Source organism: Miscanthus floridulus, chromosome 2 (genome assembly GCF_019320115.1).
Source record: "Miscanthus floridulus cultivar M001 chromosome 2, ASM1932011v1, whole genome shotgun sequence".
Taxonomy (NCBI): domain Eukaryota; kingdom Viridiplantae; phylum Streptophyta; class Magnoliopsida; order Poales; family Poaceae; genus Miscanthus; species Miscanthus floridulus.
Genome location: NC_089581.1, coordinates 103,706,521 through 103,717,313, shown reverse-complemented (window position 1 = coordinate 103,717,313; position 10,793 = coordinate 103,706,521). Strand labels below are relative to the sequence as shown.

General features: G+C 45.7%; 1 protein-coding gene across 5 annotated transcripts; it reads left to right on the top strand.

Annotated features, from left to right (window-relative positions):
* The first annotated feature begins 2,128 nt into the window (after positions 1–2,128).
* On the top strand, positions 2,129–5,474 carry LOC136539280 (mitochondrial carnitine/acylcarnitine carrier-like protein). Of its 5 annotated transcripts, none has more exons than XM_066531219.1 (3): positions 2,129–2,262; positions 3,045–3,436; positions 4,803–5,474. In XM_066531219.1, the coding sequence occupies exons 2-3, from the start codon at positions 3,045–3,047 to the stop codon at positions 5,299–5,301; spliced, it is 891 nt and encodes a 296-aa protein (XP_066387316.1). In that variant the 5' UTR covers positions 2,129–2,262; the 3' UTR covers positions 5,302–5,474. The 5 variants fall into 5 exon arrangements, with proteins under 5 accessions (XP_066387316.1, XP_066387318.1, XP_066387320.1 ...); XM_066531221.1 differs by having other exon boundaries at positions 2,166–2,262; positions 3,042–3,436; XM_066531223.1 differs by lacking the exon at positions 2,129–2,262 and adding an exon at positions 2,275–2,322.
* Positions 5,475–10,793: the final 5,319 nt, after the last annotated feature.

The following is a 10,793-nucleotide window of genomic DNA, read 5'->3' as shown; positions in this document are numbered from 1 at the left end:
ATCTCCTCTCTTGTCCTTCGAAGTAGCACATTACACCCCAATAGCTATTATATTGTCAACTAGGTATGTGATGGCGCTCTGTTCTTTTAGAGCTAGTTGGATCAATCATTTCTCATTGGAATTGAAGGGGATTGAGAAAAAAAAATAGATTTTCCTTTTAATCCCACCCAATTCCACCTAGAACGGGTGCATCCAAACTAGCCCTTCCCTAGTCGTCAGTTGCCGGTGCAGTATTGACTATTGACACACCACCGCTTCCCTCGTATTGCAAGTTAGTGGAACTTGGCTCTGCGTTTGGTGGCTTTGTGTTGCGGACTTGCGGTGGTGACTGGTGACTGACTTGGTGTGCACCGTCTGATATTCTGATTCGCCATATATCTATAGTGTGCATCAGCGTTAGGTTCCAGCTGATACTTTAGTAAACTAAAGCTGATGTGATATGGAGTTTATTGTTTTTGGTTTGTGGTTGCTGGCGTGTTGCCACACTTCGAATAATAGATCGAACCTTTGTGTGGCCGGACGCCGGAGATTATCTTGCAAGTGCCTTGGTGCATGTTGATCACTCAGGCTAGTTTCCCCTTCATGAACCTTGCACCGTTCCTTGCCTGGAGATTTCTTGTGTTGAGATCAAATTGCGTCGCTTCCATGCTGTAGCCAGTTTATAACCCATCCCTCTCTCTCTCTCTCTCGCTCGCTCGGTCGTGTGTGTGTGTCTTCCTCTTCTTTTCAATGCCAAGCTTTTTAGAACCTTTATATCCTGCATAGAAGCACTGCCTGGTAGCAATTGGTTGGGACCTGCGTAGTGCCGTAGTGGAGTGTGTGGCGTGCGGCGGCATGCACTTGTGTGAACCAACAAAGTAAGGAAAAGCAGCGAGCTCCAAGCCACACCAAGCGCCACCCATTTGGGGGAACGGATGAGGGATAATCATATATCACGCAAATTGATTAATGGCCTGGTAGCTGGTACGGTGCGGTGGGTTCTCCGGCTGGATTGGCAAAGAGGCACTGCCGAGCGAGTTGGCCAACCAAATCGGGCACTGATTCCTGGCGCCATGCTGTCATTGTCGGTTTCTCCATGTGCGATCTCATCGCGTGTACAAATCACGTGCGCGGCATTGCAGTTGCAGGCGCTGCTGCTGCTGAACGTACAGAAAACGAGTCTGTTTCGTTCACTTGTGGGCAGCCTACCTACCCGGTGGCGCTCCGGCACCGGTATCAGGAGGAAGCAAGAGTTTGTTTGATTAGCTGAGACGTGAGGGCATGTGGTACTTTGGGATGGACATAGGCCATTTTCCTGTCCGCATCCATCCACCCATTCGCCCACCAACCCCCAGATCAGAGGTTGGCTCCTGCTTGATGCTTTGGATCGGGCTGAACACCGTACTATGCGTCTCGGAAAGAGAGAGGTCCGTGCCATTCCAAACAGAGCCGAAGAAACGTGTTGGATTGGTCGCATCGCCGGTTGGTGAAGGTGAAGTGCCTGTGACTGTCGTAGTCGTAGCGGTAGGCTTTGCCGATGGCCATCCCCATCCTCCTGTCCGCAGGTCGCACAGCCCTGCTGGGTTGTTTGGCTGTCTATCTTAGTCTGGCTAGAAAATAAGTCACGTTAGACTAAGCCTGTCTCTAGTAAATTAAGATGGGCTTGTTTGGTTACATACGCTATTTTAGTCTGGCCAGTAATTAGTGTGTTTGGTTGCTTGCCTTGGTTTGATAGAGTTACATCTTCTTTGTGCAATTAACTTCACCCCCTTAAACACAATTCGTCGACCACGTGATGAGCACAACTTCTTGATGAAGGTGCGGTGGTGGTACATGCCGATCACCACGCATCTTGATTCAATTCAACCAAACAGCAACTGCATTCAGTCAATCGAACGCCCGCACACACGAACTGCAGTACACTCCATTGAACACGTGTTTAGACACATACATGGAGTATTAAATATAGAAAAAAAATTAATTACACAAATTATGACTACTTTACGAGACGGATTTTTTAAATATAAGTAGTCTATGATTTAACAATATGATGCTATATTAACATATGCTAATAACAGATTAATTAAGTTTAATAAAGTCCGTCCCCACTCGGCCACTCCCACCCACGCCCGCGACCGCTTCGGGCAATCGACAAATCGATCAATCAGCACCCGGCCACCCGCGATTCGAATCGGATCAAGCCAGAGTCCAAGGCAGCGGAGACGGCGACGCCCACCTCCACCTCCACCCCCCACCCCGGCACCGGTCCCAACCCCAACCAAGGTGAGCCGCTCCTCCTCCGCCTCCCTCCTCGTCTCGCCGCATTGCTCATCGGGTTGCTTGGTTAGGGTCTCCCTCTCGTATCGTTCCCCACTCTGCGCGCGCTCGTGCGTCATATCTGGGCCTGCGCTGAATCTGCTGCACGCTTTGCCGATTTGTCTGTGTGATCGTCTCATCTCAGCGATTTACTGTGTGTGTGGCCGTGCGGTGCCCTGCTACGGCTTCTGTTTGCGACGCCAACAGAGCCCGCCTGCGATTCACTGCGCCGTATGTAGGTGTCTCTAATTGGGATTTGGTGTGTTTAGTGAGGTTTTCGACGCCGCGGCTTTCAAGCCTTCTGTCTGAAGACAGCGGGTGTCCTCAACCTCGATGGCACATCATGTCATGTGCATGATTGGATCATGGGGATTCTCATGGTTCACAGCGCTTCTTCACCTTCTCCATCAAGGGTTCTGTACCCCTTATATATATTCTGTAAAAGTGTCAACCATACCACGGTGTCCATTGACGACTGCCACACTGTACATTTCTGAGCTTTGCCCAGCTTACCTGTCTTGTTGTAAAAGGACCAATAATACCATGGTGATGTAGGGTTTTTTTTAACCCGTCAAATTGATTGGTATTTTGCTTCCTCGGCTCATTCTGAATTTTTCATCCAGACCAGATAACCCGGTGTTTGATGCAAAATTTTGCTGTGAACCTTTACTTACATTGAGAAAAATAAGTCGCTCGTAGTTTTCTCATAGTTCATTGCAAACTGAACTGAATCTTGTTGCATTTAGCAGATGGGGGACGTTGCGAAGGACTTGACGGCTGGGACCGCGGGAGGGGTTGCCAACCTCATCGTCGGGCACCCGTTCGACACCATCAAGGTCAAGCTCCAGAGCCAGCCTACCCCTGCTCCCGGACAGCTCCCCAAGTATGCTGGCGCCATCGATGCCGTGAAACAGACGGTCGCGGCTGAAGGCCCAAGGGGCTTGTACAAGGGGATGGGGGCACCTCTGGCCACCGTTGCGGCCTTCAATGCTGTCTTGTTCAGTGTGAGGGGGCAGATGGAGGCCCTTCTGAGGTCAGAGCCAGGTGCGCCACTGACTGTGAAGCAGCAGGTTGTTGCGGGCGCTGGTGCTGGAATCGCAGTCTCCTTCTTGGCGTGTCCAACAGAACTGATCAAGTGCAGGTCAGTGGAGTCAGGCCAATTTTTCATCGTTACATTTTTTACTTGGATGTTGGATGTTCAGTAGGTGGACTTTTACATGCTAATAACATGGAATTCATGTGGCAAACATGGTTGTCCTTCAATGAAATGCACTTTCCTGCAGATGTTAGTCATCATGCATGTCAGATACTAAATTCTCACTTGCATCATATGATATTAGATTTATGCTACAATATCCTCCATAAAGCAATCCTATAAAGAATTTCCTATGTGGCTTAAGATTAAACAACTGAAAATTTCCTTGTGTTTTTGTGAAAATGAAATTCCTGCATTGCTTATCTGTTCAGCTCAGAAATGAAGTTCCTTGAAAATAAATTAATGTACAATACATGATGATATTTGTCCTATGTAAAATGCACTTTCCTTCATATGTTACACATTGTGCCTAAATTGCTATGCCTTTCAGTGTTTCTCAATTTAGCCCACTTGCACCATATTATGGTTATTTTCATTAACAATTCAGCATAAACACCTGCTGTCAGTAATGCTCTAATCCAAATGCCATAAGATTGATTGAACCGCGGAAAAAAAATATGTGTCTAGTGTCAAGTGTCAACACAAACTAAAATGATTTCTGCTCTTTTTTGTTTCAGCGTGCACATAAAACTCTCGCTAGTCAGACTCATGTAAAATGCATGGTGATTCAAACTATATTCAGAGGGTTGTGCTGTCATCAATTGTGTGTTCTCTCCTGAAATCTTTTCAAAAAATGCAGTGATAGAAATAGTCATGTGGAATTGGTTATGATCCGAATTACATGCATGGGTTATGCTATCACCTGTTTTGCATCTTACGTTCTTTGAGAAATATTTTGAAAAAGGACTGTGTTTTCTTGGTCCATCCTACTTGTTATCATGTTAGGGATTTTTCTCATTTCTACTCTTTATTTTAGTGTCTAATTGGAATCAATGTGGTAAAGTTCTGATATTTGTTCTTTATGGAATTCGCATTCCTGGTTCCTGCAGATGCTAGAAATCATACATGTAAGATACTATTTGCCATGCATTCCATGTGCTTTCACAGTTCATGTCACTTGCAACATATGATGGCTAACTGCACTAGATTAATGCTATTGTATCCTGTATCCTCCATGTGAGTAAGCCTGTTAACGTTAATTTCCTGCATGACTTGTAGTGCTATTTACCAAATCCCAAAAAATTGGGCTGCTGAAAAGTTATTGTGTCAATGAAAACAGGTTTCCTGTTTGCAAAGGATTTCCTACAAGCTATACTTATGTAAAACAGTCTTGTAGCCATCTTTTGTGCATTCCACTAAGCTGTTTCCCCTCGCTTTACTGCTTCTAATCTATCCCCTCCTTGCTTTACAGGTTGCAAGCCCAGAGTTCCTTAGCCGAGGCAGCTGCCGCTTCTGGTGTGTCTCTTCCCAAAGGGCCGATCGATGTCGCGAAGCATGTCGTCCGGGACGCCGGCGTCAAAGGTCTCTTCAAGGGCCTTGTTCCGACGATGGGGCGGGAGGTCCCTGGCAATGCAGTGATGTTCGGCGTGTACGAAGCCACGAAGCAGTACCTGGCCGGTGGCCCGGACACGTCGAACCTCGGCAGGGGCTCCCAGATCCTGGCGGGTGGCCTCGCAGGTGCCGCCTTCTGGCTGTCCGTGTACCCGACGGACGTGGTGAAGAGCGTGATCCAGGTAGACGATTACAAGAAGCCCAGGTACTCCGGGTCCCTCGACGCGCTGAGGAAGATCGTGGCGGCCGATGGGGTGAAGGGCCTGTACAAGGGGTTCGGACCCGCCATGGCGCGCAGCGTTCCGGCCAATGCGGCGACGTTCGTGGCCTACGAGATCACGAGATCGGCGCTTGGTTGATTGGTGCTGCTGGCCTTTGCCATGGCCCCTTGCCGTTTATTCATTCTCCTTGCGCGGCTGGAGCAACACGAACAATGCAAGACATTTTTTAGGGGGGAAAAAGAGGAGAGAGAACTTTCACTTCAATGATGAAATGCTTTAATGAAGCAAAGCTTAATTGAAAGTCTGTTCCTCATGTGGAGTGAGATGCCTTGTCGTAATGGTTGCCTGTAGCGGATTGGGCATTCGACGGTGATCCGATGGCGTGGGAGTGGACGAGTGGTGGTGCTGGTGTGTCCCGTGGTTTTGTTGGGCTGTGGCGTCTGGTGGTGGTCGACCCTCGTCATCTCGCATTCGGCGTTCTCTTTTGAGACTTTTACCCAGCCATTATAAAAGTTTTTAATTTCTTTTGTCACAGAAATTTTGATTGTCCCTCAGTCCCTCACGTAAACTTTTCTGGTCCTGTGTGCCACTTCCGTCAGTTTAGAGCATAACGGCCGGTAATGGAGGGATAGAACGACCCTTTTGCCCCTGTGTCCAGGAGTCAGGAGCAGAATTTTTCACTTGTCCTTGACGCCACGCGGGAGTCTAGCATTCTGACGGGATAAAATGTGCTATGCATTTTCTTTGAGTCGCAGCATGTCATTAATTGACATTTGAACCGGAAAATCAATACACTTTGCTAAGGGAGAGAAATGGAAATATTAAAGAAAGTAAAGAAAGATAGGTGAAATGCCCGCGGGTTACACAGATTCAGAAACTAGAACTACAAATTTGACAAACCAATTACGAAAATTTCACAAACCATAACAACATTTCACAAACCAATCATGACATAGACCAGACCATTGTTTTGGTCATGACATAGACCAGACCATTGTTTTGGTCATGCACAGACCACTGTTTTGGTCTTACAAAATGCAGGTTATGATCAATAGACAGACCACATGAGTTACAAAATATCTGAAGTTTTGAGTCATCCCACATACAACAATTAAGTGCCAAGCTTCCTTTTGCTTCTGGTACCCACAGCAGGACTATCTAGAGTTGTAGATACCTTGGCTCTTGTATTCATAGCAGGATTGTCTCCGTTGTGTTGCTTTCCTACTAACTTCTTATTCACTGTTGTCTTGGGTCTCCCTTTGTTCTCAGTTGTGTTGATATCGTCAGCAATGTTGACATGCTGAGGTTCTAGCTCCAAGCTAGCAGGGAACAAAATGCTCAAAGGCATAGGCTGCAGGCTTCTAGTTTCTAGCTGGTTGGAGCCTATTCCAGATCTTCTAAAGCAAAAAAAAATATTGGGTTAGTTGACTTATAAACCTGTAGTACAGGGAAAATGTCAAGAACATGAGCCTACCTGATTGAAGCTGCTGAGGCAGAGGATGAGCTCTTTGATTTCTTAGAACCTGCTGCTGTTGTTTTCCTCTTATTTCCAGCAGTTGTTTTAGTTGTGGCAATTGCACTAGGGGGCAAATCAGGGAACACCATTCTGGTAGGAACGGGAACAATGCTTGTTTCAGTTGAGGCTGGGGTTGCCTTTTTCTTCTTCCTTTTAGGTGGTCCCTTGCAATAGATAAATACAAACTGTCAGTACTAATAAGTATGTCGCATACAACCTAACACAAAAAATCTGAAACAAAGAATCTCACCTATCAGCAAGCATTGCTGCAATGTCTGTAGGATCTCCATCTTTACAAGTGTACCAGTGATGCCCATATTCATGGCAAATAGGACACTGGTGCCTGCCTTTATTGCCTTTGTTACCATCTTCAGCACCTCCTCTGAACCTTGTTTGCCTCCTTCTACCAGCAGTTGATTTGAGAAGAGGTAGATGCATGAAGAAGCCATGATCAGATTTGGGCCACATGAACTTATCAGGAATGGCAAGGATGATACCCTCATAAGCTGACCTAAACTTCTGCACTGAGTAGTAGTTGTCCACATGGTCTTCAATTTTGTCTCTACTTATGCTAGTGATGTAGGCCAGTGCATGCTTACATGGTAGGCCTAAAACCTGCCAAGCCCTACAAGTGCAAGCCCTTTGGTCCAAATTCACAACATATCTGAAGCTTGATCCTCCTCTTGCACACACCTCTGCAATGCCATCGCCGCTAGTTATGACATCAATATCTAGGTTCCTGCTTTGCTCCTTCAGCTTGTCCACAATGTGTGGAAGTATCTTGCCCTGCATCTACCTTGCAATCTTCCTTCTATGGTTCCATTTGATTAATAACTTCTGTCTGATTGTATCAAGCAAGTCATCCAAATGCCTGTCTTTTCACCTTTGATCCAGTTGTTGAAGCTCTCAGCTAAATTATTTGTGACATAGTCTATCTTAGATGTGACTCTGAATTGACTTATGGTCCATAGCTTCTTATGGTTCTGCTATAGATAAACCATAACTGCTGGCTTAGCTGCTGCCATTGCTGACCAGTGTTTCTCAAAAAGGTATGAGTTCCAACTGTAAGATGATGCCCACAAGTGATCATCAAACACCTTCCTATGGAACATTTTCTTAAAATTTTGAACAAGATGCCACGTACACTCTCTGTGCTCTGCATTAGGAAATACCTCACTCACACCGGTCATCACTGCTTGACCACAATCAGTACAGAAGGTCAGACTTGGTGGATTCCCTATAGCATCTCTCAGTTTCTCCATGAACCATATCCAATTCTTATTTGTTTCTGAATCTATGACTCCAACTGCAACTGGATACATCCAGTTGTGCCCATCTACTGCACAGGTGAAAGCTCTAGTTTGGTTTTGGTGAATTGATGAAACCCTAAGTGCTAACCTAGTTTATCAAAGTGATCATGAGATAGGTAGCACACTTCAAGTGGAGAAGCTAATAAAGATCATAACATGACAATGGTGATGGCATGGCATTGATCAAGGGCTTAAACTTGAAAAGAAGAAAGAGAAAAACAAAAAGCTCAAGGCAAAGGTATTATTTGTAGAAGCTATTTTGTTTTGGTGATCAAGACACTTAGAGAGTGTGATCACATTTAGGCTTGATAGTCGTACTATTAAGAGGAGTGAAACTCGTATCGGAATGCGGTTATCAAAGTGCCACTAGATGCTCTAACTCATTGCATATGCATTTAGGATCTAGTGGAGTGCTAACACCCTTGAAAATGTTTGTGAAAATATGCTAACACATGTGCACAAGGTGATACACTTGGTGGTTAGCACACTTGAGCAAGGGTGAAGAGAATGGAGGAGATGCCAGCGTTGGTCAAGTGACCGAACGCTGACTGCCTATGTCCGGTCGCTCTGACTGGCGGTATAGTGGCTAGGGTTTACCACCGGACGGTGGGCTGTGTCCGGTCAATGTGGACCGGATGCGTCCGGTTGAGGAAAACCGGTTTTTGACCCTTACTGTACTCGACCGGACGCTGAGGCTCCAGCGTCCGGTCAGTTTTGCCAGAGCATCCGGTTAGCTTCATAGTCATTGAAATCTGACGAACAACATTTGAAGCTGGTGATGCATGGCGTCCATAAGTGGATCGGACGCTGGGTCCAGGGTTCGGTCAAATGGACCGGAGCATCCGGTCAGAACGTAGTGTGCCCAATGAAGGGGTACAACGACTCTATTTCATGGGGACTTCTATTTAAGCCCCATGGCCAGCTATGGCTCACATCTTTGGCCATTTTCATTGACATAGCAACCTTGTGAGCCTAGACAAAGTCCTCCCACTCATCTCCATCATTGATTCATTATCATAGTGAGATTGGGAGTGATCCAAGTGCATTGCTTGAGTGATTGCATCTAGAGGCACTTTAATGGGAACGGGGATCCTGATCTTCCATCAGGTTCAAGATAAACAACGATTTGTTCGGAGAGCGACACACCGATCCGGCTTCAGATCACAAAGACCCAAACCCTGCAACCTTAGCACCACGTCTCCTCTGGTTATCAACCGTGTCACAATCCGGTTGACCTCGCCAAGAAGGCTAATCCCTGCTGCGAATCGAAGAACACAAGCAAGAACAAGATAAAACGCAACTCAATTGAAGTGACAATTGCAGATGAATGATTAAGCACTCGAACTTGGGGTCTTGCAAACCGATAACGGCGACTGTTCAATGACAGATTGATCTAAAACAAAACCCAAAACCTAAAGTAGGTGGTGGCTACTGATTATATAGCCTAAGGGACGTCCAAGGATCCCTCTTCACGCCCGAAAGGTGCCCCAACACGTTACAAGGCCCAACAACCCAAAAGACGACGATGCAACGCCGTGACAGATTCTGGACATCAACTTGTTTCGACGATTCCTGTTGATTCTGAAGAGGTTTTGATGTAAAACCACATGGATTGGATTCCTTATCAAATTAGCTTTCCATCCATATGTGGATCATCGAAAACGGAGTTCGGATGCGTCTTAGGCGTCCGTTTTATTGCAGATTGGTCCTGACTGCCGAGACAGACTCGAACTCGGATTGAACTGGGCCTCTGGTTTGGCTTGGACGTCCTTGCTGGCCCCCTAAGGTGGTGGCCAAGGAGGAGGACATCCAAGGCCATCTCTTAGGTGTTCTCCATCTTCTTGGGGCGTGCTCCAACTTGGGCCTGGGTCCCAAGGATATCTAACAAGCCCATGACGATAGTGTGGCTCCCGCCAGAAATAACGACAGAATATATTGGTGATTTGGAGGCCTTGCCGATGTTATATTGAGATGGGACCAGATCTATTTGAAAGATTATCAAACAATCTTTCCATCAAGTGCTCATTGACCTCGATCGCACTCCGGATGGATGAGTTATGGCCTTCCCAATGAGGCACTGTCGGGTTGCCGATGAACCGAAAGTTCAACTTTGATGAACTTCCATTATGAAACACATTTGAACCTACAATCAAATAGTGACATGTACATGTGGAACCAAGTGAATTATAACCAAAGCCACTATGCAAATGTAGGAACGAGCGCACCTTATAATCATTGTTCGTATCCGAAGGTGCCATGTCCTCATCATCCTCCCCTTCTTGACAACAAACCGTCCTCGGTTTGGGATTAGATGAAGAAAACATTGTTGGTAGTAGCCAACATTGCTCTCCTTCTTAAAATTTAACATGTTTCTTTATAACAAAACTAGGGGAACTCGATATGACAAGATTATAGCAATTGCAATCCTTTGGTTGATCATACTTTTGCACAATATAAGGAGATTTCAGATTTGAACAAATATAGACACGATGCACCATATACTCTCCTTTACAATTATATTTTCCAATAAAATGATATGTATGTCTAGAGAACCATGGCAAATCAGCATATGCATAAAGTTTTTCCTCTAAAGAACTAAGATTACACGGAACATCAAATTCAATGTAACCCAAAGTATTTAAAGAAGACAATAATTTCAGCTCATCAACTTCACTAGCATTATGAATAACAAGTCTATTTTCAGCACAAGTACTCATTTTCAGCACACATATAGCGTGATCATTCTTCAATGATTGCATGGGTATAACATAAATATCATCATGCAAGTCATCTTCGTCACAAGA

Coding starts and splice junctions, on each gene's coding strand:
- LOC136539280 (XM_066531219.1), top strand. CDS start 3,045: ATGGGGGACGTTGCGAAGGACTTGACGGCTGGGACCGCGGGAGGGGTT. Junction 3,437..4,802: donor ACAGAACTGATCAAGTGCAG/GTCAGTGGAGTC, acceptor CTTGCTTTACAG/GTTGCAAGCCCAGAGTTCCT.